The following is a 26,957-nucleotide window of genomic DNA, read 5'->3' as shown; positions in this document are numbered from 1 at the left end:
GTCCTGGATCTCTTGCTCTGTAGACCAGGCTGGCCTTGAACTCAGAGATCCACCTGGCTCTGCCTCCCGAGTGCTGGGACTAAAGGCGTGTGCCACCACTGCCTGGCCTGGATTCTTTCAAATGTCTAAACATAAAAGTCTGTATTACCCCGGGGGAAAATGTACAAATCTAGATTCCACTTTTTAAAACCAGTTATGAAGATCCATCCACAAACCTTGGTGAAGTCTGATGGACACCAGCACACAGACGTGACCTCTTGAGAATGACCTAGGAGCACAGTAGGAGGATGCCAGGGCATGGAAACCTGGCCAAACCAGAGAAAACAAGTCAGCAGAACAGTGTTAGTCCCCACAGAGGCCTGGAACTTCTTTAACTAAATCTCAGGGCTTTAGGGTTGTCAACAAAGGTAGAGCTATCCAGTTCAACAGACAAAGTCAATCAAGACTATGGGTCTAAACACAGGACAGCTCTTATTTCAACTAAAATGCAATGTTGGCACTGTCCCTCAGCCACTGAACTTTCTGAGCTGAGGTTCTGTTCCAGGTACTGCTCTTCAATCCAGTCCTGTTTTTATACTGCATGGACACATCCAGATCTACAGTCAGCTACTTCCAGGAATATTAAAATCAATGGGATCCTGAAGGTACTTGAAATGGGCAACCAGGCATTTTAGAATAAGAGGTCAGTTCCCCCCCCCCCCCAAAGCAAGAGATGCTAACTATGACCAAAATCCAAAGTATCATCCTTTCATTTTGAATAGAATAATCTTCAATTTGGAGAGACATAAGCTATAATTTATACTTTTTCATTGAAACTTTTTAGCTAATTTGTCTGAAGGACAATTTAAAATTTCAAGTAATCTCACCCCACATTTTAATATATTTTAATATATTAAGAGAGGTTAGATTGAAGTACTGTGCAGGTCACTAAGAATCCTATTTTTTCATCATTGGATGCTTCCAGTGATAGGCACTTGATAGCATTGTACAGCCAATTTGTTCCAGAGTTATCAATACCTTTTACAGCACACAGAGTAAAAGCTCACATTGCTATTATTAGTATATGTATTTGAAGAGCAAGGAGCTTGGAGAAGGCATTCTCTATTTTCCTAAGGCTCTGAATCATGGATCATTTGCATAAAGTGGAAGCAACTTTAGGAAGAATATTTGTGACAGTGACTAAGTCAGCTTCAGAGTCATCAAATTAGAGCTAAGAGACTTGATATTGATTCATGAGGTTATCAGACTCAATCATTACCAACCTTATCTCTACCTGGCTAATGTGCAATGATAAAATGGCAAAAACAAGGGACAGAGCTTAATTTGCCTTATTAAGTTAAAGTTTAATGTAAGACTCAAACAGATTAAAGGGAGAGGAAATCCTCACATCCCTGTGAACATCTCTGGTAAACATCACTTCTTCCTGCCATCCTGTGACCCTGCCCATTCCTTAGTTTCTGTATCATAGGAGAACCTAACTGTATATACAAAAATATTAAAGTCTTATGGCTTGTCTATAAAGTAGAATATTCTTATCATTTGGAAGGAATGAAGTTCTGTGGAACATGCCCGAGCCTGGATAATATACTAAATGAAGGTCAGACAGAAAGCTCCATATATGTGATACTGTTTATATGAAATGTCTCAAACAGACAAAAATCCGGAGGACAATATGGAAATTGTTAGGGGAGCGGCTATGAAGATATATTTACAGGATAATGTGGTTTCCTCCTAGTGTGACATTCAGAAATTAGATAGTGAAGAAAGTTGTACAACAGTGATCATGCTGATTGTACATTTGAAATACTATTTGGTGATGCTAGGTAATCAAATGCAGAATCTCCTTCACGCTAGGCAAGCACGCTAGTAATGTACTATACTCTCAACTCTTAAGTAGATCTCTGTATTTTCTTGTAAATACAGTCTTGCCCTGTCAGGCTCACCTCAAACTCGAGATCCTCCTGTGTCTAATTCCTGGGTGCTTCAATTACAGGTGTGAACAACTATACCTAACCCCTAAATTCTGTTTTAATAAAAAGAAGAGGTAGAAGCCAATTGCTGGTTAAGTTTTTTGTGAACTTTGGCAACAAGGGCTTTGACAGCACAGGACTATCTTAGATACAATACTTTGACTTCTTTAAATAAGATGTATTTTTTTCCTCATGAAACTCAGATGGTTTTAAATTCATTTTAAACATCAATTTATTATAAAAACCATTACTACAATTATTTGAATTAATTTTAAAAAAGCTTCCATTTTGAGTAGGAAGGACACTCTTTTTTATTTTTTGTTTTTTTTCAAGACAGGGTTTCTTTGTGTAGCTTTGGAACTCCATCTGCAGACCAGACTGGCCTCGAACTCATAGAGATCTGCCTGCCTCTGCCTCCTGAGTGCTGGGATTAAAGGCGTGTATCACTATCATGACCGTGACCACTGTGACCACCACCACCACCACATGGAAGGATACACTTAAAGTTAAAAACAAAACAAAACAAAAAAAACCTAAACATTTTTGCTGTGGGATGTTCAAGTATATCAAATGTGTTGCTCTGACTGGTTAAAATAAAACACTGATTGGCCAGTAGCCAGGCAAGAAGTATAGGTGGGACAAACGGAGAAGAGAATTATGGGAAGTGAAGGCTGGGGAGGAGAGACCTGCCAGCCGCCGCCATGACAAACGAGATGTAAGGTACAAGTAAGCCACGAGCCATGTGGCAAAGTATAGATTAATAGAAATGGGCTAAATATAAGAGTAAGAGCTAGACAATGGTAGGCCTGAGCTAATGGCCAAGCAGTTTAAATAATATAAGCGCCTGTGTGTTCATTTTGTAAGTGGGCTACTGGACTGCTGGGGCTTAATGGGACCTGGAGAAAAGTGCTCCAGCTACACATTTTGGGGTGGTCAATACAGAAAACTGTCCTCTTTTATATATTCTACTTTTTATAGAATGTTTAAGACCCAGGGACCCCAAAGTTAAAATTAAAAGGCACCTCTTGAAGTAAATGGCTCTAACTTTTAGATATCATAAAGCATTTTGAGTACTTAAGCATACAAAAAAAAATCCATCAGCACTTTTCCTCACAAAATCTCCTTACTCTGCCCAATTGGAAACCAAATCTAATCTTTATTTTTGCCATGAGATCATTTACACTTCCTAAAGTGTCAGGCTCAGTGTTCTGCCAGTCAGCGGTAGAATGGCCGTGCCAAATCAGTTTATTTATAACTATTTCAATACTATTCAGGGGCTGTATCAGAAACAGACAGGGAAGGGTGGTGAAATACGGGTGGGACAAGGGGTAGGAAATGAATACATTTCTCTTTTAATGAGGAGTGAGGACTCTACAAAAGGCCATTCTCTTTTGCCAGAAGATACAAAACTCCTTTCTTTTGTTCTTTTCTTATGTGAGGGCGTTACAAAAGCCTAATCTAACTCATTAGAGGTGACACAGAGTTAAAAGACACCCAGCTTGCATGGAATCCCATTTAAACTCCTCCTCCTTTAACAAATGGAAAAGAGAAACTGAGCCATCTCACTGGGCAAATTCAATTTTAGGAGCAGTAAACTTGCCAAGATCTCAAATATCAGGGCCTGCACACTGAGCTATGTGCGGACAGGCAGGAGAACATCCTGTCTAAACCACGTCATTCAGGGTGCTACGGAACTAAGCCTGGAAATTGTTAGGGTCACTCATATACTTGGTGGCCAGAGATGAGATCTAAGAATGGGCTGGAAACACTACCAAACATAAAAATTTAAAAAGATCCTGTGCTAGAGAAACTTTAAGAATTGGCAAAATTTATATGTATATATTTAGTTATATACATAATCATGTGTACTTTATGGAATTAGCCATTCTAATATGTTATCTGGTATGTCTAAAATTTCAGTTGGTGTTTTCTTTCAAGAAAGAAACCTCAATGCCACAGACTTTGTGGAATGAGTAAAATTCTGTGACGAAGCTGAGAGTTAAAGTAGAGAAATAACAGCAGTAAGAAGAAACAGAAAACACGTGAAGAACACTCTGAAACTCAGAATTAAATACAAGAGAGAAGTGACAGTCTAAAAACTCCATAAAGAGTAAAGAAAGCAGGTAAAAGCTATTTTTGTAAGATGGAAGTCTCAAGTATATATTCATATATATATATATAAGTATATAAGATGATTTTCAATGAAAACTCCAAGGAAGAAACATGCACATCAGAGAGGGGCCCAACTTAAGTGCCCTGGCTAGAACAGCATCTCCATCTTGTGACCACCAAGACGACTGTCACTGACAGCTGTCAGTGGGGAGCATGTCATCCTTACAACTCCAGGTTATTTCATTCTTTAGCATTTTCTCTAGTACTTCTTTCTATTAATATCATTTAAGTTTGTTGGCCTATGGCTTTAGAATATGGATATATAAAATGTGGATTTTAAGACTTATACATTCACTTTAACAGAAATGGAAATCTATAAAATAAGAAAATATTAAATAATACTATTAACTGTCTTAAAATATTTGCTAAAGAAGGAATACAGTTATTATACCGGAAGTTTTGAGTAACTGTTTTGTATGCAGCTCTGTGGAAGGACTGGCACCTAAGGAAGTGTCTGATACTATGGAGCAGAATGGGCAGTGCCGTAATTTAAGAAGCAAGACAGTGTTGAAGGTTCTAATCACTCTCCAGAACTCACCATCTCCCAACAATCTATGAAGCAGGACACAGAATGACACCTTTTTTTTTTTTTTTTTTTTTTGGTTTTTTGAGACAGGGTTTCTCTGTAGCTTTGGAGGCTGTCCTGGAACTCACTTGGTAGACCAGGCTGGCCTCGAACTCACAGAGATCCACCTGCCTCTGCCTCCCGCCTCCCGAGTACTGGGATCACAAGCGTGTGCCGCCACCACTTTTTTCTTATACATGGTATTCATAAAAGGAAGTGCAAAGCAAGGTGTGACCTTGTAAACACTTGGTGCAAAAAGCCAGCAGTGTGTGCTTGCAGCAAGCACACCTCATACTAGACAAACCCTTCTGTTTGTGTGGAGCTGATGGCTTACCTTCCAAATGTAGGCAGCCTCATCACTTGAACCACTGATTAAAAACTGGTCATCTGGACTAAGACTTGATTTTACATAAAAGGTCGAGTTCTGGTGTCCACTGAAGACAGCCACTGCCAGAGGAGAAAACCAAGTTACTTGGCTCTTACCATTTCCAGTGTTCCAATGAATGCAAAGACACTCACACACAAATCATACAAGTGTTATCACTGCTCCAACTTGCTACCAAATAATAGGGAGCTAAGTGATAAAAACAATAAAACAAAACACAACCTACAAATGAGGCTTCTGTTAGACCCAATCTAGTGAGTTCAACACAAACTATTTGGTATGGAAGTGAACAAATGTCACATAACAATGTCATGAAAAAGAATGCAGGATGTCCAATCCTATAGCAAATGCAGATCATGCCCCTACCCTTAACCTATATGTGGATTTTCTTCATTGGTAACACATTGATTTGATTTCTCCACTGACTGTGAACTTGAGGGTACATCTCACTTCTTTCTAGACCATAGCACTTTAAACAGAATATTTGTTAATTAAACTCCAAATATTTGCTGAACAAAAAGGTAAAAATGAGTGAAAAGAATTTGAATTCTGGTTGAGATACAGAGGTTTTTGTTTTTTGAAAATTAATTTTTTTGTTGTTGTTGTTTTGTTTTTCGAGGCAGGGTTTCTCTGTGTAGCTTTGCGCCTTTCCTGGAACTCACTTGGTAGCCCAGGCTGGCCTCGAACTCACAGAGATCCACCTGGCTTTGCCTCCCGAGTGCTGGGATTACAGGTGTGCGCCACCAACACCCGGCTGAAATTTAGTTCTTTTAACAGGCTGAATGATAAATGGACCTAGAGGGGTACAATGTATGTTCATCTGTAAGCCACTCAGTTTGGGTTAGGTTTCTCACTATTCATTCAGAAAGAGCAAGAAACCTTATCTTGCACAATGTGCTCTTGAGACTGCTGGCATCAGAACACTACAGAAAATTTAAGGGAGAAAGCTCAGTTACCAGAGAATTTTAAGATAAAGCAGGGAGAAAAAAATCGAATGCTTAACAGAAACAATGTAGCAGTAGGAATGTTAGAGACTTTTGGTTAAAGTGCTCACAGAAATCCATTCTATTTTTAAAATAGAGTGGAAAAAAACTTAGTATTTACACCTTTTAAAGAAAAACAAAAACAAAATGAATTTGCAGAGATGGCTCAAGAGTTAAGAGTACTGGCTGCTCTCCAGAGGACCCAGGTTCAATTCCCAGCACCAACAACAAGGCTCATAATTGTCTAGAATTCTGTGGTGTACACACAGACACAACACTCATACACACTTAAAAATAAAACCCTATCTATCAAATATTTTCTGCAGCAGAGATTTTTACTATAAAAGTGAAGTTCAGCACGAATCAATTTAGATAGATATATTATAAACTAACTATGATACCTGGGTGTTGGTGGCACATGCCTTTTGCACTCAGGAGGCAGCAGGCAGATCTCTGAGTTTGAGGCCAGCCTGGTCAACATACAGATTTGAGTTCTAGGACAGCCAGGGCTACACTGTGAAACTGTCTCAAAAAACAATAATACTGAAACTAACAAAACTCTCACTATCATAAAGACCTATAGAATTAAAGAGGTTCCTTCATTCTGAACACTGCTCTGAAACTGAAATTATTCATTTTCTGTGCTGAACTATGAATGGAAAATTATAAATTGAATTTCCCACTAACCCTGTTTTTATTGCCCTCTGCTGGTTTAGGAAAAGCTAGTATGAAGCACACTGCAAATGTTTCAAATATGGTAAAAATTCTCCTAAAATCCTCCAATAGCTTTAATTATAATTAGTTCACTTTGATTTTTTTGTTGTTTCGAGGTGGAGACAGAATCTTATTATGTGGCCTTGAACTCCTGGTCCTCCTGCCTTAGTGTCCCAAAACACTGGAATTATAAGCATTTGCTACTATGCCTGGCTTCAATTTATTTATTTATTTTTTTGATGCTGAACTGGGCATAGGATATAACTATTACTTAATACAATATAATATTATGAATAAACAAAAAAAATCACTCAAACATGAAGTTCCCATCTTTCCCAAAGTCTTGAAAAGGCAAGTAATTACCAGATGCTTTTTATTCACACATTTAATACATTCTCTCTCACACACATACACACACACACTTAATTTTTTTTGAGACAGAGTCTCTTTATTATGCAGCTCTGCCTGTCCTCAAACTCACAGAGATCTGCCTACCTCTACCACCTGAGTGCTGGGACTAAAAGCATGTGCTACTACACCTGGCTAGCATTCTAAAAAACAAATCTATCCATGAGAATAATTTTAAAAGGGCAGAAAAAGGTTACTAAATTATTAGTGTTTAATGGCAGAATAGCAAACTGCAGTCAAGACCCTTTTTGTGCTACACTACAGGAAAATACACATAAGATAGTACACACCTGATAATGAACCAGGATTAGGTTTATCTCGTGTGTGTATCCTGTGTGCTGTATATACACTGACTGTGTGGAGGCCAAGTCAATGATATCAGATGTCTTCTCTTCACCATTACTCCACCCCGACCCCTAGACAAGTCTCGCACTGAACCTGGAGCTCACCAATTCCGAGACTAGTCTCAGACTCTATTGCTATACTCTTTTCAAAAATATTTACTTATTTTCTTTTTATGTGTATGAACGTTTTGCCTGCATGTTTGTTTACCTTGGACATGCCTAGTATCCTACACACAAGCCAGAAGGGGGCATCTCTGATCCCTTATAACTGGAGTTAAGACAGATGTGAGCTACCATGTGTGTACTGGGAATTGAACTTGGGAACTCCGCAAAAGCAATAATTGCTCTTAACTACCAAGTCATCTCTTCACCAACCCCAGCCCCCTAATTTTATATTCTTGAGAGAAAAGAAAAAGGTATGTTAGGGAAGAAAACACCTCAGGAGACAAATGGTCTTCATCCAACACTGAAAAGGTGAGAACTATCCGGGAAGTCTGTAAAACTCAACCCTCTAATTTTAACAGGACAAAAAGTTGAGAACAGTTTTATTCTGCAAGCTTATTAAACAGAAGATCAAGATAATCTTAGGGGCTGGAGAGATGGCTCAGTGGTTTACAACACTGGTTCTTGCAAAGGACCCAGGTTTGATTCCCAGCACCCATTTGGTGGCTATAACCATCCATAAACTTTAGTTCTAGGGGATCTGATACCCCCTTCCAGGGTCCACAGACACTAGGCATGTTTTGGTATATATACATGCAAGCAAAAACTCATACATATAAAATAAGTAAACCTTAATGATAACCCTAAACATAGTCCAAAGAGCATGGCTTCAGGAGACTCACTATTCACCACAGAGTAGGAGTCTATTTACTTATGGAATGGTCACAGGAGCATACTCATGAAACACCACAGAAACTAATTAAAGATGGCAGAATCCTCATGTGGCTCATGTTTATTTTAGGAAAACAAAACAAAAAGTGAAAACCACTACTGAATTTTCATTAGCAAAAGAGCAAGCATTAGTTTCCTGTAAGAGAATTTGAATGACTAATATCTTACCTGGAGAAGTCTTTAAGCCAGTCATATTGAACATATAAATGTTGTCATCTGTGCAGTTGGCAAATAAAGTAGAGCCAGTAGAATCTAAAACCAAACTTGAATAACCTGGAAAAAGTTAATAGAATGTCAATGAGGTTAAACTGTGGGAACAAAACAGTTCATGTCATTAGAAAACTGCTTCTAAAATATATAGAAATCAAAACTATATTGAGATTTTATCTTTACAACCATATACTTTTATCTCTCAAGTCTCTGCTGAAAATTAGCCTGGTATTAAAGCATTTTTTTCTTAATTGAAATTCACATTTTACTCCCCAAATCCTATAGACAAATTAAGGCTTACCTAATTTTCGAGTACTGGTACCTGGGTACAGGAAAGACTTGGATGCTATGGGTTCTTGTCGATAAGCAGTATAATTCTTGCGTAAATCCCATACCTTGATTATCCTAAAAACCAAGATAAGTTTTTTATAAATTATCTAGACCAGTGGTTCTCAACCTTCCTAGTGCTGTGATAGTTCATGTTGTGGTGACCCTTCCCATCATAAAATGATTTTTGTTGCTACTTCTGTGATTTTGCTAATGGTATGAACCATAATGTAACTATCTGATATGCAAATAGTCTTAGATGAGCCCCATGAAAGGGTCATTTGACGCCCCCCCTAAAGGGCTCACAGCCCACAGGTTGAGAACCTCTGGTCTAGACTTATTCCAACAATTTTACTGATATGAGTGTGAAATGACTTTTAATCTATCTCCTCTGGCACAATGCCCAGTTACACTGAGGCTATCTCATTGGGAATTCAATTTAGCTATTTCATATTATTGTTTCATACTATGTCAAGCTTACAGTTTCATACAAAAACGGAAACAGATGTGATCTGACCCAATGATGAGTCACTGGCACTTACTTCAAAGTATCGGGAAAAGGAAGATGGAGGTTAGATGCCAACAGTGGATGTTCCATTGTTCTTTTAGGAAAAAAAAAAAAAAAAACTTCCTAAATCTAACTCTGCACATATCCCCTGAAATGCAAGGGACATACCCTATGCTTTATTTCTATACATAACTCCTTAGCAAACACTTTTTCCTGTGGAAGGGGAAAATATTTTTTTCATTTCACCTATTGAGATAATTGTCTCAATCCTTACTTCTACTTTGTGGGTAACCTGAAACTACACACTTGTCATAAAATGGCAGCATCTTTAGAAATAAATGGAGCAAACTTTCATAGTCATTCACAAACAGTATTAACTTTTCGTTAACTCCCCATTCTTGCTTGAGAACTTGGTTCATACAAGAATTTTACTCCCACAGAAAACAATAGAAATCCTAATCAGTAAGACATTTTTTAAATCAAAAACTTGAATGAACCAGGTGGCGGTAATCACACCTTTAATCCCAGCACTCAGGAGACAGAGGCAGGCAGATCTCTCTAAGTTCAAGGCCATCCTGGTCTATCTACAAAGCAAGTGCCAAGACTACATAGAGAAATACCTGTCTAGAAAAACCAAAACCAAAACAAAACTTGAAAACAATGCATCTGGAAATATAATAGGCAAAAAGGTACATTTTAAAGAGCACCTGCACGTAAATAATCTATTTTCTACAATATTCTGTAGAAAAAGAATATATGAATAAGCACCACACTTACTTGGCCATCAAAATTTAGATCAATCATAGATAACAAGTATATAGAAGCATTTAGGCCTTAACTATACTATTAAAAGGCAAGCAAGTTCCCACCCCACAGAAGCAAATATTGTTCCTATGTGCTAGAGACATGTGCCAAGCACATGTATTACCTCAATTATTTGAGGAGTTCTGGCTGTTTATTTTCCACTGTGACCTGTAACCTTCTTCCCAGCTACAGCATCCACTATGTGGAATTTAGGTACTACAGTAGCTCTCCAAAGGCACTGGGGAAAAAGTAGAAGAAATGAAGTCTTTTACCCATCCACAGCTCCTGCTGAGACTAACGTGTTCTCATCCTGAAAGAGGACCACAGTAACACTCTGCTGGGAATCCTAAGAACACAAGGGAGAAAAAGAAGGAAATTCTGTTTTGGTCATCACAGCCTCTACCAGTTAGAAAACAAGGTACTTAAAACTAGGTTTTCTGAACCTGCTATGAGATTGTATCTTCTAGAAATGTCAAGAAGCTTCACAGATGACACCTTAACAATATGGCTGCCTAAACAAGACCCAAATCACAACACAAATAGACATACTAACATGGAAAGGGGAAATCTCACAGGCCCCATACACAAAGAACTACAGGCAATCAAGGAATGCTACAAGCTGAAAATTGACTTCCCACACGCCTATAGCTGCCCTGAATGCTGTAAGAAGCATCCACTCACTTTCCACAAGCATTGCAGTTCCCCTATCCCAATACCATCAGCTACTGAGTAACTATGAGTCACCCTCACTAGGCTACATCCATGGAATTGGAAGACCCAGGTATCCCAGAGTAAATAACAGAGCTGCTGGCCATCCTCAAAACTGGGGAGAGAGCAGACCACACACTCTGCAGAGAGTAAGAGCGCCATGGGAGACTAAAATGAGGTGTCATATGTATGAACAGACTAGAGGACTGGTTCTGGAGTATGTGGCTCAAACAATACAATGTTAATCAGCCAACTTGTTAGTTCTGAAGATCAAAGGTCTCTCTCCTGTTGAGATAAAACGTTTTCAAAGTGTGACAGTTTATTCACTTTCCTCTGGTCTACTAAGCGCTCAACCTACATTCTTCAAGATTAGGAAAAGATCCTGTAATTACCTAAGATGTTTAAGTAGTTAGCAACGACTTGGTTTTTCTTTTTTAACCATTGTTTCAGGGCAGTGGTTCCTAACCTTCCTAATACTGCGACTCTTTAACACAGCTCCTCATGCTATGGTGACCCCTAACTATAACATTATTTTTGCTGCTACTTCATAACTGTACTGGGTGAATGCTATGCCACTGAAGCAACATACCTAGTATTCCAGGTCAGCCTAAGCATACATGGAGAGCTTGTTCAAAAACAAGCAAACACAACAACAAAACCCTACTTATATGTATACTTCTCTAAAACCTTACCACAGAAGGAGCAAGTCCTTTGGAATTTTGTTTCTTCTTTGGTTTGGAAGGGGTTTGCTTGTCTGCAGTATTGTGAGCTCCACTGATCTGATTCACCTGTCTATAAAATCCATCTGAAAAGTTCCAAGGAAATTGGTTTTAGTGTTTTCTGATTTCAGGTTGAACGTTTGAACATTTCTGCATAGGACCTCAAAATTATGTGATTTTTTTTTTACTAATAAAATATAAAGTAGTTAATTAAACCATGGAGACAGTTAAAAAAATCAGTGGTGGCAAGGCTTAGTGAGGAAGTAGACATAAACACCAGAGCACAGATTGATTCAGTTTAGGGAAAAGAACTACTCTATGTATTATAATGGCAGACGTGTATCATCTACTTGTTAATATCCACATCATATGTAACATAAAGAGTAAACCCTAATGCAAATTTTGGATTTGGGGCTATCACGTGTCAATGAACATTTACCAGCTGAAAAATCTACGCCCAACTGAATGTAGGGTGCTGACACTGGGAAGGTTTTGTATGTGTAAGTGCTGAGTATATATGGAACTCTCTATACTTCACTGCTACTATGAAATAAAACTGCCCGTAAAATACAGCTTATTAATATTCTTAAATCAATATGTAAATTAGCAGTAAACACATTAGTGACCGCCTGCTTTAACACCATCACAGTGCAATACAAGCGTATATTTAATTTAATCTGATTCTTTAAAACTAAGGGAGAAATTATTTTTTTAGTGACGGATGAGGGAGGGGAATATATTCCATTGTGTCAGAGTATGGAGGTTAGAGGACAACCGGAGGGAGTTTGTGCTCTCCTTCTACCATAAGGGACCTGAACCCAGGTAGTTAGGCTTTGATGACACGTACCTTTATTTGATGAGGTGTCTTGTTGGCCCAAAAAAGGAAAGTTAAAAACAAATAAAATACCCAAAACAAACCTTTATCCAGTGAACCTATGCATTAGTACTTTCAATTCTACCATTATTTTAGGTAAATGGAATTATAATTCAGATATAATATGAGATTAAAAACATAAGTTAATAGCTTTGCAATAATTATTACCTTGAGAATTGAGCAATGAGCAGAAATGTAGGACTGTGAACACAAGTGCCCCCTGCTGGTATCAGATGAAATCACTAACATTTTCATTCTATTTCCAGTACCTTAATTATGTTACTAAGCATAGGGTGATATCACATTTAGCAAAATTTAGAGAAAACCAGCTTACCTTTTTTGTTGCACCTGGTGTCCCAGATCATAATGTTGCCATCTCTCCCACCCGTACAGAATACAGCTGTGGGGAAAAAAGAGTTCATCGAAATGTTGGCAAAATGAGTCAAAGATATGTTTTCTTTCCATTTAAATTTCCTAGAGAATACATTCTCCTAAAGTACTGAATTTGGCATTAGAGATTCTAGAAAAATGATAACCAAGCAATTGTTAACACAGAGGAGAGCTTAGTACCTTAAGTAATATATACCATTCTACATACTTTTCATACATTATCTCACCTTTTCCCTGTCAATCTAGTAGGTATATATTATTCTTCTGTTTTACAGATGAGAAACGGGCAGAGAAAAGATAAGAAACTCATAAAAATATCTTCAGCAGAACTACTATAGAGATACTCCAATTTGGCAAGTTGTATTGTCTAGCACGAGAACATGCAATTTCATACAATTTGTAAAAGGACTGCCTCTGGGTGTGGAAGGGGGACCATGATTAAAAAGAACACAGAACTTCCATTGTTAGTTGTAATGTTTTGTTTTTTAAGTAAAAATGAAAGCTAGGTACATGGCTTCAGTAGCATAGCATTCACCCAGTACATACAAGGCCCTAGGGTTTATTGCAAAATGTATACATAAAAAAAAAAAAATTTAAAAAGAAATTCTGCTTCTTATATGGAAGAACGAGCATTTAACAAACTGACTCAACTATAATAGCTATAAACTGAACAAAGTACCAAAACAACTACTTGAGAGCTTTGTGGATACTGAACAAAAATACATGGTTAACTAAATCAAGTGACTAGACCACAGCAAATGGGTCAAAAGGTAACTGAATGGAAATAGAAAAACATGCCACCTTCCTTTGGAGGTGGAGAACCCAGGGAAAGGTGGAGAGGGGTTCTATCACAAGAGCACAGAGTAGAAGTGCTAGAGAGTGAACTTTTATTTCTGTCTCCTAACCCAGCCTCATCTCGGGATGACACGATTGGGGCTAACAAACTAAATGATAGAGCCATTGCCCTCCTGTATTAATTATTGCACATGTCATATGGTTTCAACAGCTTACCCATTATGCACCAGCAAGGTCAACGTAGCGCTCAGCCCTTACCAAAGCAGCTTCTTTTTGCAGCAGATGGAAACTATTTACAGAGACTCACAGCTGACATGCAGTTAAGTGATTGTTCTGTACCCACCTTCAACTGGTACATCTATAACATAACCCTACACACAGGCATCAGGAACACTACAGGAGCTGGAGTGTTAAAGGTCCTACGGGCCAGAAGAGCACAACACCTGCTTTGAGATGGGTCTTCTAGATAGATATCACAGGGCTGCTGCACCTTGGAAACCTCAACAATGTGGCTGCCTAATCAAGGCCCACAGAATGACAATACCAGCCAACACGCCAACATGGGCAGAGGAAATCTCACAAGGCTTCACCCTTACATGAAGACTACAGGAAAATCAATGGTTGTAGAGAGAGAAAAGTCAATTTCCTCTATGGACCAACCCCCTGATAAGTTTCTAATCCTCAGTGATCAGCCTTAAATTCATGTACATACAAGCAACACTAAATAGACTCAGTAGATTATAAGTACATATTGTCAGGTCCAAAGGAAACTCCATTTCCCCAAATTCCAACAGGCAGATGGGAGAAATGGCTATCTTACCTATTAGCATACTGAAGTGTAGCTGGCTTGCAGGCTCCCTCAGTATCACAAGTCCCTCTTCTCACCTCCTCCTTACTCTGAACTTCCCCAGCTCACAGGCTTCCCTTACCCCCAGCCACTAATTCACCCCTCTATCTCTACTCTGCTCCTGCTTCTCTCTTGGCCTGGTTGGTCCAGGCTGCTGGCCATGTTCAGTCTACTACTTTTCCTGCTCTTGACTTGTGCAGATACCCCTGGCTGTTCTCTCATATCTATAATAAACACCTTCCCCTTAACCATGCTATGGAGTGGTCCTATTGTCAGTTTGTACATATATACATTCTAGTGTGGCCCACCTTCCCTGAGCCAACCAAATCTCAACATTCACAGAATTTGTACTTTTGGGTCTTGTCTCCAAACTGTGTAAGCTTTATCATACTCCTGATTAATAATGAAATCAAAGAAACAAAATTGCAGGAGGTTTGCCCATGATCAAGCAGAAAGTGACTGGAAGAACAGCAGTATCCCCACAGCTACAGAAACCTGACACATAAATACACACGTGTGTATGCAAAATTAATTTAAAAGGTCACAAATTTGAAAATGTGGAGTTATATGGGAAGAGTTGGAGGGGAAGGGGCAGAAATGATGTAAATGCAGTACTCACGGATGAAATTCTTAAAGTAAGTTTAAATTTAAAAAGCTATAAAAATATTCAACTTTGCTGTACACTGGAATCCCTTGAGGTTTTAAAAAACAAAAACAAAAAACCCCTGGCTCACCTCCCAGAGATTACCATTTAACTAATTAGCATGTTTTAAAAAAATCTTTAGAGAGCCAATGTTCACTGGGGTCGAGAACCAGTAACTTAGGGTGAAGGACTGGCTTCAAACTGAAGTGAAGAATGAGAGAGGTTCAAATAGGAGACGTTACTGAAGTAAATGCAGTTAATTTTAATCATCTACCAGAAATTCTAATGCTATCTCCTCCTTTCTGGCAAAACAAAGTGTACGTGTCTAATTTACAAATCTTCCGAAGGTAGCCATTCAAGGGAGATAAATTTCATTAGTATTATCATGTCCAATTAGGATCACTTGTATCCTGTTCATTTAGGGTTGAATGACTGTACCAAAGAACTTTTCTACCATGCTACCATAAAACTAAAAAAAAAAAAAAAAAAAAAAATCCATACAAAAACTTCACTAAGCATTTATAGTTTCCAGGGTTTAAAAAGTGGATTCATATCTCACCTCCTTTTATGCTCACAATTATTTTCATGAAAAAATGGTATTGGGCACCAATCCAACTGAATTAAAAAACGAAGTCCCAAGGAGATCAAAATGACAATGCAAAGCCTAAAATAAAATGTAAAGTTGTCTATGCATGGCTAAGAGGAAGGCAGGCTGTAACCTAATCTGTTTCACTGACCAAACTATGGGACCTTGTGGGCAGTTTCCAACTAGGTTAACTAGTATCCTACTAGCAGCCAGGATAAAAGCCCACCAGCTCCCTGTCCACCCAATGCCTTTTCTTTTATATATTAGCATAAACTTATCCACATTACACTTTTAAAACTTAACTTAAATCTAAGAGTACAACAAATCAGAACACAAATATTCTTAATTTCATATAATACACATGTTAATGACAAGTTATGTGGCAGTCATACCAGCAGAAGTTTAAATTATAAGATGGTGGCTAGTACTCTGCTGTCAACAGCCCTAAGAGCATCTTGGAGTCATAGACATCACACATTTCCATGACACACGTGAGAGCTAACATCTAAAGCCAATTGAGGGCTGGGGAGATGGCTCAGTGGGTAAAGTACTTGATGCACAAGCAAGAGGATCTGAGTTCAGATCCCAACCCCCAAATAAATACCAGATGCAAGTCTAATTAATGAGCTCCAAGTCCAATGAGACTCATGACATATACTACCTCTTCAGAATTTTAGCTTCACAGCAACAAGAGCAGACTAAAAGTAACTCTGTGACCTGGGAATGGTGACACATGCCTGTAACACCAATGTAGCAGGCTGAGGTGGGAGGATCACAAATTTCTGAGGAGTCTGAGACTCTGTCCCAGAAAAATACCAAAGTTTAACTTTGCCAAAAGCCTAAACCAATTCAATAGCTCAGTTTAATATTCCCGAGTATCTGTGTGAATAAATGATAATATTCTTTTTAAAAACAGAGTATTCTGCCAAGCACAATAGCATATGCCTTTAATCGCAGCATGTGGGAGGCAGAAGCATATGAATTTCAGGGAGTTCCTGGACAGCCTGCTTTACACAGTAAGGTCTACTGGGCTACATAGTGAGACTTTATCTCAAAAACTCAAATAGTTAATAGTACTACTATCTTATCCATCTTCAAAGTTGGTCATAGAAAAACCAAAATTGACTTAAGACTATTATTAAACTTCCCAGACAAGATGGAGATAATGACCTAAAAATGGACACAAGAGGCTGGACAGACAGCTCAGAAATTAAAGTACTGTGTTGATTTCCAGTACCCTCAGAGTGGCTCACAACCTTCTTAACTCTAGTCCCAGGGGGATCCAATGCCCTATTCTGGCCTCCATAGGCACAGTACACATGTAGCGCACAGACATACTGCAGGCAAAACACCCATACACATTAAGAAAAAAAAAATTGATGGGCCTTAACCAACTTAACTTCATTTTCAGTCATACTGAAATCACCACCACCTAGTTAGATTAAATAAACAACTTCCACAGAGCAGACAAACAATTATGGCATTGTATCTCCCACCATTAAGGGACTAAAATGATGAACACCAACATACCTTTTTGAAACTTGGAAAAAGCTACAGACTTGAGGCTGCACTGATGACCTTTGCATGTTCCCATCAACTCACCAGCTTTCACATCCCAAAATTTGGCTGTTTGATCACCTGCTGCTGTAACCTTCCAAAAATAACATAGTTAAATTGAAGAAAGAAACCATTTTTCTGCATCTACTCAGGCCTAATAAAATTCACTTACAAGTTTAAGTTCACCAGGTACCCAGGCCAGGTCAAAGACAGCATTCCAGTGAGCCATCCACTCTAAACAAAGAAAATGCCAAGTGTTACATATCCAGACTGTGTTCTGTGACAGTCATACCAGCAGAAGTTTAAATTATAAGATGGTGGCTAGTACTGCCCTAAGAGCATCATGGAGTCATAGATATCACACATTTCCATGACACATGTGAGAGCTAACATCTAAAGCTAATTGAGGGCTGGGGAGATGGCTCAGTGGGTAAAGTACTTGATGCACAAGCAAGAGGATCTGAGTTCAGATCCCAACCCCCAAATAAATACCAGATGCAAGTCTAATTAATGAGCTCCAAGTTCAATGACACCTTGTCTCACAAAGTAAGGCAGAGCATGATAAGGAAAACACATAACACCAACCTCTGGCCTCTACACGCATGTATACATGTATATGCATTTCCCCAAAGTCCCCCTTCCTGAAATAAATAAATCTTCTTAAAACATTCTCTAGGTCTAAAACCTTCAAGTCTAGCAAGGAAATGACTTTAGTCTGACATTCAAGGTCCTGCATGCTTTGACCCCTATGTCTGCAGAGGAGCTTATTGCTTACTGTTCTTATTCTTATTATATACACGATTCCACCTGAGCTGGGTTATCATCTTAGTACTGTGTCCTATGTTCAGTACATCTGTATTAAATAGTAATTTACCAAAGGCTTTATGAATTAAAAATGTTAAAAATTATAGACTTACCCTTGAAGCATGTCTTTTTGCTACTTTGTGATTCTGTGTTATATAACCTGACGAACCCTTCTTCATTGGCAACAGCTAAAATATGCTCCATACCGGGAGCTGAATAGAAACAAAGAACATACAACAAGTTTCCAAATGAGTACAAAGGTATTAAATGACTCAAAACAACGATGGAGAGATGGCTCAGAGGTCAGAGAACTGGGCATATCCACATGACAGGTTAACAACTAACTGTCTCTAACTCCAATTCCCAGGGATCCAAGGCCTTCTTCTGGCCTTTGTGCTGCACAGATACACATGCAGACATACAAACACACACACACACACACACACACAGACTCAAAACCATCAAAATTATCTTCAGATATTCTGACTTAAGAAGGGCTAAATCAGAAGAGCAAGACACAGAACACTAGCAGATCAAGCTTGTTGGTTTTAAGTTTCCTTTTTATAACCTTTCTTTTATTAACTATAAGACTGGAGATAAGACCTATTTCTGTTCACATTTTTTAAATGACTGAAAAAAAAAAAAAACCCAACCCTTCATTTTAAAAACATTTACCTTATAAATCACAGGAGAACAATTAGAATAATTTTTTTTGTTTGTTTGTTTTTCGAGACAGGGTTTCTCTGTAGCTTTGGAGCCCGTCCTGGATGAGCTCTGTAGACTAGGCTGGCCTCAAACTCACAGAGATCCACCTGCCTCTGCCTACCAAGGGCTGGGATTATAGGTGTGCACCACCACTGCCCAGCTCAATTAGAATAATTTTAACATCTACCTAAATTACTAATTTAAGGAAGTGTAGTTGTTCTCTTACCTGTACAGAAAGTGCATCCAAATGGAGGAACAGGGACTCCTGTTTCTCCGTAAGATGTGTGCTCATCATTACAGCTGCACTGATAACCACTTAGAAGGGATTGTAGAGGGTAATATGAAGACCATCCTAAAACAAGACAATTCCTTTAAGAATTAAAATGTAAACATGTTTTAGCATTTCTCACAAGTCTGGAGATAAGTATCTTTAGTTTTGTTACTTGTCTTGAGGCATAGAGGTTGCAATGATCCTGTTTCTGCCTCCAAAGTAAATCTTGAGACACGCAAGGTGTAAGATGGGGACATGAGAATGCCTTCCTTTTGCAAAGTAGAATGAAGTGATAAAAGTGATAGGAGAACCCCTCTGACAGAGAAGACATTTTAGCCCAGCAGAACCTCAGTCAAATCTAGTTTGAGAAAGAATGAGCAGAAAGGAGAAAAGGAACTCAAACTAGATTTAATAATCACTCCATAATTTTAACATCAAATATCATTGTAAATTATCTGTGAATCTAAAGAAATGTAAATGTACACGTGTGGTACAGGATTTTTAAGTCTAATGGCTACAACACACACATTCAAAGGAGAATCCAGTAAGTCAAACAGAAGACACAATATGTTCTGGACAATTTCACAATTAAGCTAACTCCTCACTTCTACCTCTTTACCTGCACTAATATGCAAACTGATAAGCAGTATTTAAAGTGACTGACTGAGTGACTTCATTACTTCTGCAGCTCCTCCCCACAACACACTTTTGATCTTGACTGTGCTAGACTATGAACCTGTAGTGTTCCCCAGCCTCCAACACACATCTGGAAGAGTCTGTTCTTTCCTCAATAGGAAGTTAACAGTCTATCCTCACAAAAAAATAAGGCTTTTTGTTTTCTGAGGATCAACACCTTGACATTCAACAATTTCCACACGGCATTATTTCCAAAGCTGCTGTCTGAGAAGGTTGAGGGACTTCCTTTCCTATTACTTGTCACTTCCTTCAACTTTCATAAAAAGAAGATATTCTCACATCCGAATCTTACACCTTACATTGTCGTAAGATAAACTTCTAGGTGTTCATTACATATTTTTAAATAAAAATTAAAAATTAGTGAGGTCTTAATTATGAGACAACTGAAATCATAAGGCACCAGATACCTATATTCATTTCTTTAAAAGATGCATTTTTCAATAAAATTTTGTTCTTTGCTTTAATCATAAAAAGTTAGTTTCTAACAACTGTCCACTATTAAAATTTATGGTGCTGGGCAGTGGTGGAGCACGCCTGTAATCCCAGCACTCGGGAGGCAGAGACAGGTGGATCTCTGTGAGTTTGAGGCCAGCCTGATCTACAGAGCTAGTCCAAGACAGGCTCCAAAGCTACAGAAACTCCGTCTCGAAAAACAAAAACAAACAAACAAACAAACAAACAAAAGGTGATAATTCATGCCAAGGGAAACTTTCAGGATTCATGAGTATTGAAACCACAAAAAACAGCACTTTATATGTCTTTTGATGGGAGCATGATAGGGTGATAAAAACTTTTCAAGGATACATTAAATTACAATAGGATAAATTTGGGAGAAAAGATAGAAATACATTCAGCAGAAAATGCAACCAAATAGTTAAGAGTTTGCTCTCATTTAATAGATAATAATATGACCTGACCAAGTTGCTATAGTGTTTATAGTGTCAGATGCAGTTAAAGGTTAAGAGTACTTTAAATCTCAAGATGCTAACATTCATAAGGCTAGAAATGACATTTTTTTTCGTGTTTAAGATTATACTAAAAACCTTTAAATACTGATTTAAAGTACACAAAAGAGCAATCATATTTCCATTTTACAGACATCAATGGAGAAAGGAACTGAAAGCACTTTTTGGAGGCTTGTTATAATCCAGAGAGTAAAGTATCAGGGTCCAGTCTAGGGAAACAAAATGGTGAAAATGGAACAGATTCATTACGTGGTAAAGAGGCTGAATCAGTGGGGATGAAAGAAATAGTTTCAAGCAAGCTTAAGGGAACGTTTTCAATATATAATGAGGAAAATGGAGTCTTTTAGGCTTTGGCTGGGGATACCAGTTTAAAATATCACTTCCCAAAGTAGGTAACAGGTTTTGGGCAAAAGCCAACTCAGTATGGGTCATTAGAATTTAAGATGCTTGCATGTCTGTCTGAGTGAAGATCAACCCACACAGCTTTCACAGAGATCTATCTAAAATATAGGGAATGGAAGAGTGTAGGTAGCAGTAAAATCTGTTTACTGATGGGAGAGAGGTGGTGGTGGTGGTGGTGGTGGTGGTGGTGGAGGAGGAGGAGGAGGAGGAGGAGATTGGGGGGTGTGGCACAGCAACACTGGAGGGGAAGGAGATGCACTGATTTCATGAGTAACAGTACATGAATCCTAGCGCCTATCACTGATGAGTGTCTGTAAACACCAGAGAGGCTAGGCTGAAAAGCGGACAAAGTTTGAATGGCCTTCCTTGGCCACATAAAAAGGAGATGGAATGGAAACTCAGGCGTTATAACTCTAAAGATAGCTCACAACCATTGTGTGGGACGGCCATTCCCAACACGGGAAGAACGCGAGTAGAGTTCTAGGAAGAGGCAGTGTCCAAGGAAGAAGTATGAATACAAAGATTTGGATGGGAGCAGGATGTTAAGGACCTTTTCATCTTCTCAACAGTGTTTTCTTAGGCCTATTCTTCAAAGATTTATTCACCGACACATACACTTAATCGCGCCTCTGATTGCTAATGTTCTGTAAGACTGCCTTAAGAAGTAGGAAATGAGCTGACTTTCTATATGGTAACACGAGAATATGGCCGAATTCCACCGTGAAGTGAAAAAAAAAAAAAAAATTCAATCCCATTCCTGGATATACCTCGGGCATCAAAAACCATCTGGAACAACACCCTTCAGTCAACAGTGCCCCGCGGTCACCTCGGGGGTGTGGCCTTGGGCATCTTTTCGTCTGTAATTTCGAACTTTCCCGACCCCGCGGAGATGGGGGAGGGGGCTTCGGCGCCGGAGGAGCAGAGGTCGGTCTTCTCCGCCGGCCTGAGTTCCTCCGCTGCGGGCCACGCGCCCTGGTGCGGAACGACTCTTGCAGGGAGCGCCCCCCACCCCAACTCACACAGGCAGGCACGCTCCCTCCAGTTAACGCGCGACACTGACGTAAGCAGCCAGGGGCCTGGAGGCCAGTGAGCCCAACGTCCTGACTCCGGCCCGCGCTGCGGCTCCAAGACGCCCGACTCCGGCGAGGCGCGTGCGGAGGGAAGCAGAGCACGCTCGTCCTCGGCGGTCCTCGCTCGCCCGGATTCACTCTGGCCGCGGGAGCCCTCGAGGCCCGGAGTCGGCGGCGAGCCAAGGCGGAGCGCCGGGGGGAGGTGGTTCCCGCCGCGGCGAGCGGCCGTTAGGGCCGTTACTCACCGTTCCGCAGGACGCCGAGCTGGGGCTGGCGGAGCACCGAGTTGAAGAGCATCTGGGCCTGGGGACAAGGCTCCGCGGAGGGAAACGCCGAGAAGATGGCCCCCAAGTTCCACGCGAGCCGCCGTTTGCACCCTCCACAACGCGACCCGCGTTTGCCTCCGACTCCCGCCACTGTAAGCCCCGGCCGCCAAACTCCGCGCCAAACTGACGTCACGCCCTCTGATTGGCTCTCGTCGCCCCGTCCTGGAGCCTCGGAGGCACCTCCCCCTCCGAAGCCACGCCCCCTTCGTGCTTGGCCGCGGGAACTCAGGGTTCGGGAGCTCCCTGAGCGCCTGCGCGGGGGGCCCACAGAGGCGCCGGCGAACGGCGGGGCGATCGGGGCGCATGCGTACACTGCCTGACAGCGCGCGGAGGGAAAAATCCGCGAGACCGCGGCGGGAGAAGATGGCGGTGCTGGAGAAGAGTTTGCAATCTTTGTGACTAGGCGAGTCGGGTAACTGTTCCGGCCATGGCGTCAAACTCAACCAAGTCTTTTCTGGCCGACGCCGGCTATGGCGAACAGGAGCTGGACGCTAACTCTGCTCTTATGGAACTGGACAAAGGTATTGGAAGGCGCGGGCGAAGCGTCTGGGGGGGGGAGTGGCGCCACCCTGTGGCGGCAGCCGGAGAGGCCAGAAGGCGCATGCGCCGACGTGCGGGGCGGGAAGCGCTTCAGCGCCTGGAAGACTGCTGGATTGGCCTTGCACAGCCGTACCCCAGGCCGGTGCTAGCAAGGACGCTTTTGACCACCTGGGGGCACAGTCTCCCTATTTCCCAAACAGTAAATGAGATCCTTTCTAAAAGTAATGAATTTTGAGATTATCTTTGAAAACGTTCAGTGGAGATGAGGTCTTCATCAAGAGAGCCAAAAGACTTCGTGAGCATTTCACAGCGATGTGTTCTGTGTGACTGCTAACTGCGAGTTCAAAACAGGTTCCATATGGCTGAGAACGTCTGAAAAGCGTAACTGGGTGCGCTCCTTCTCCACAGACAAGTTCCACGAGTTACCTTTTCTAGTGCAGGTAGCTAGGAGAAGAATCTTGGGGGCTAGGAGTTAAATTCCAATTCTGCTAATGTGATTATGAAAGCGACTAGCCTCGATTTGTCTGCACGGTGAACGCAGTAAGTCTGAGTTGCCAGCAGTGTTGCAAATATTAAATGACAGTGGTATGCAAAAGATGCATTTATTAAATGCTAAAGAGGTACGCCTTTGTTTCTAGACGTGGATAAGGGAGGCAGGAGCAGATAGTTATCCATAAAGAACTCAAGTGTTAATGTGAAGCCTGTGTTTTGGTGTACTTGAAAGGTTTTTACAGCTGATGTGTATTAAGGGGCCTACCTGTAGCCAGTGTATAACCTGTGGAGGACCGGACTAGATAACTCTTTAAAGATCTGCCCTCAAGTCCACCTTTACCCCTTTACAGCTCTGTGACTTGAACATGCCTGTGGAACCTTTAGGGACTTGGAAAAAATAGTTATGCTTGTATGGGGCTGCTATAGGTAAGAGTTTCTCACATTTTACAACAGGCTCTCATGAAGTCCAGATTGGCCTGTAACTCTGTATAGCCAAGGATAACCTTCAACTTTTGATTCTCTTTCCTCAGCTTCCCAATTCCTAGATTATAGGTGTTCACCAGCACACCTGGTTTAGTCAGTGCCAAGCACTTTACCAATTGAGCCACATCCCTGGCCCATTCTCAGAGTCAGTTTCTCTGTGTAATAGCCCTGGCTGTCCTGGAACTCACTTTGTAGACCAGGCTGACCTTGAACTCACAGAAATCTGCTTGCCTCTGCCTCTGCCTCCCAAGTGCTGGGACTAAAGGCATATGCACCAGCCACCACACCCAGCATCATTCTTAGATTCGTAAAGAAAGCCTTTACTTTCTTTTGATATTCAAAAAAGTCACAACATCCTAATTGGATGTACATACTCTTCAAACAAAAATTGATGTTGAGCTGGTTTTTTGGTTTTCACTCTTAACAAAGCTATAGGTCTTTTCGCCTCTAAAATGTAAAGTTATAATAGGAACTTTATTCTTTAAATATTGTATAATAATTTCCTTCTCAAAGCTATTTTCTATCCCTCCAGTGTACCTGATCTTGTCTCATGCTAAGAGTAGATAATGTAGAACAGGGGTCAGGATATGAGGCACGGAAAAAAGATATCTAGAGTTACCTCTGAAAAGTATGCAGTTGTGGGCCGGTGAGACAGTTTGCTCTGCGAGCCTGACCACCTGGCTGATCCTTGGAACCCACTGTGGAAGAGGAGACTGACTCCTGCAAGTTGTCTTCTCTGTGGTCCTCCTCTGCCTGCGTTCACACACATGCACATGTGCACACATGCACACAATAATAATAAAATAAGATTTACATTTTTAGAAAGATTGGTGCTGTAGGGATGACTTGGCCTTTAAGAGGCCACATTGCTTTTGCAGGGGACCAGAGTTCTGTTCTCAGCACTCATACCACAAACCTCACAACTCCAGGGAATCTGATGCTCATGTACCTTCCCCTGCCCCTGACATACACATAATTAAAAATAAATATCTTAGGGGTTGAGAAATTTAGCTCAGTGGTAGAGTGCTTGCCTAGCAAGCGCAAGGCCCTGAATTCAATCCTCAGCTCCATAAATAAATAAATAAATAATTTAAAAAGTAAAAATCTTAAAGAAAAGTTTGAAGTTATAGGGAAAAAATTAATACAACCTTTTTTATAAGAAGAGTTGAAATAAAATACATACTGTGTAAGAAGTAAATGGTGCATGTTTTACAGACAAGCATGTATCAGGAACAGAGCAATGTGACACGGATGGGTACTTTCGGGCAGAGGGAGGGGCCATTGCTAAAGGCAAAGTCTTTCATGCTACTCAAAAAAGTGTAGCTTTTCCTAATGTAGATTCTTATCAATCCAAGGATTGTTCCCTCAGCTGATTGGAAGTTGTCCAGATGAAAACAAGCAAGATCTCTTTGGCACAGAGAGAATGGTTAAAAGATGTCACCCAGCCTGTGACGGTGGGGAAGGGAGTGGTGACTCATTCCCTTTCTTGCTGCACATGCATGGAAGAGGGGTTGTAGAGGATGGATTTCCTTCTGGAGTCTGGTGGACCTCATTCTGTGTGAAAGTCCTGATGGAGTGCTAGCTGAACTGAGACTGGGTAAGGGTCAGGACAGAATCCACTCACTGGGATTCCCCTAGGATGTTACTCTCCACCCAGTTCCACACATGCTCCCTGTGGAAAAGATTTCTGTCGTACTGCCCATGTTGGCACGCATGTAGTCGGTGTTAGGGTAATCGAGAATGTAACTCCATAGTCCTGAGAGAATGGCTTCAGCCACTGAGTGTGTGCCAGGTGACTGACTCCATGTCATAATCAGTGGGTTTACAGTAGTCAGGTGAACAGCAGGGGGTGGTAGAGCACGCCTTTAATCCCAACACAGGCAGAGGCAGGAAGATCTCTGTGAGTTCAAGGCCAGCCTGATCTACAAATGTGTTCCAAGACAGCTAGAGTTGTTACACAGAGAAACTCTGTCAAGGCTGGAGCATAGATAGGAGACAGATTTAGATTGTTTTTCTTGAGAATGCTTACTACCAGACTAAATTTAGTCTACCAGCATTGACAAGTGAATCTTTAAAGTTATGTAGAACTGGGACAAAGGCTAGGTTCAGCAACTAGTTCACCATGATGAAGCTGAATTAGGAAGCACTGATTGTGCAGTCTGGTTTGTGACCCTCTGATGGACTAAATCACATAAACTAATGAGAAATCCAAGGCCCCTTTTCAGCACTTACTGAAACCACAGGTTCACAGGCTTATATGACTGTGATCTGTTTAGTCTCAAAAGTTCTTATTTGTTCTAAACCAGTATTTTCACACATATAGACTGCATTATTATATGTCAGCATGTTCATTTTGCAATGGTTTCTGAAGTTTTGGGAAAGGGTACTCAGTAATTATAAGTTAACTGCCATTTCTATTTCTGGTTTCTAACTATGAAGTGCCTTTGTTGTCCATTTATTAGGCTGTGGATTGTGGGTTGTCTTCTGTTGTGTGGTTGTACTTGGTTTATTTCTTTGTAATGCTGAGGTCTTATTCCTGATGTGCTGCTGCTGCTGCTCTGCCATTGCAGTGTATCCTAGCTCTGGGTGGTGATACTTGGGTTTGTATTTTTATTCCCTGTTACAACAACATAAGCACCTTAAAAAAATGAATATATGCAGGGCAGTGGTGGCACATACCTTTAATCCCAGCACTCAGGAGACAGAGGCAGGCATATTTCAGTGAGTTTGAGGCCAGCCTGGTTTGTAAAGTGAGTTCCAGAACAATGAGGGATAGTACACAGGAAAACCCTGTCTTGAA

The 26,957-nt window shown here is 40.5% G+C and overlaps 2 protein-coding genes across 4 annotated transcripts in view; one reads left to right on the top strand and one right to left on the bottom strand.

Moving 5' to 3' along the window:
* The window catches only part of Dtl (denticleless E3 ubiquitin protein ligase homolog), a 35,616-nt gene extending 12,865 nt beyond the window's left edge, over positions 1–22,751 (bottom strand). The window contains exons 1-12 of one of the 3 annotated variants that reach the window (XM_036202719.1): positions 22,562–22,751; positions 19,139–19,264; positions 18,321–18,419; positions 17,576–17,637; positions 17,377–17,497; positions 12,920–12,985; positions 11,685–11,797; positions 10,557–10,630; positions 8,947–9,050; positions 8,604–8,708; positions 5,042–5,154; positions 216–305 (exon numbers count right to left, since the gene is read on the bottom strand). In XM_036202719.1, the coding sequence (XP_036058612.1) occupies positions 216–305; positions 5,042–5,154; positions 8,604–8,708; positions 8,947–9,050; positions 10,557–10,630; positions 11,685–11,797; positions 12,920–12,985; positions 17,377–17,497; positions 17,576–17,637; positions 18,321–18,419; positions 19,139–19,264; positions 22,562–22,613 (1,125 nt within the window). In that variant the 5' untranslated portion in view covers positions 22,614–22,751. Of the gene's footprint in view, positions 1–215; positions 306–5,041; positions 5,155–8,603; positions 8,709–8,946; positions 9,051–10,556; positions 10,631–11,684; positions 11,798–12,919; positions 12,986–15,162; positions 15,195–17,376; positions 17,498–17,575; positions 17,638–18,320; positions 18,420–19,138; positions 19,265–22,561 lie in introns of those variants that run through there. The other 2 variants (XM_036202721.1, XM_036202722.1) reach the window with 2 other exon arrangements.
* A 181-nt stretch (positions 22,752–22,932) lies between these two features.
* The window catches only part of Ints7 (integrator complex subunit 7), a 59,780-nt gene continuing 55,755 nt past the window's right edge, over positions 22,933–26,957 (top strand). Inside the window, exon 1 of the mRNA XM_036202332.1 lies at positions 22,933–23,163. Coding sequence (XP_036058225.1) covers positions 23,070–23,163 — 94 coding nt within the window. The 5' untranslated portion in view covers positions 22,933–23,069. The remainder of the gene's footprint in view (positions 23,164–26,957) is intronic.

The sequence above is a fragment of the Onychomys torridus genome, chromosome 11 (assembly GCF_903995425.1).
Source record: "Onychomys torridus chromosome 11, mOncTor1.1, whole genome shotgun sequence".
In the NCBI taxonomy this organism is placed as follows: Eukaryota; Metazoa; Chordata; class Mammalia; order Rodentia; family Cricetidae; genus Onychomys; species Onychomys torridus.
This window is presented reverse-complemented; position numbering and strand designations above follow the sequence as displayed.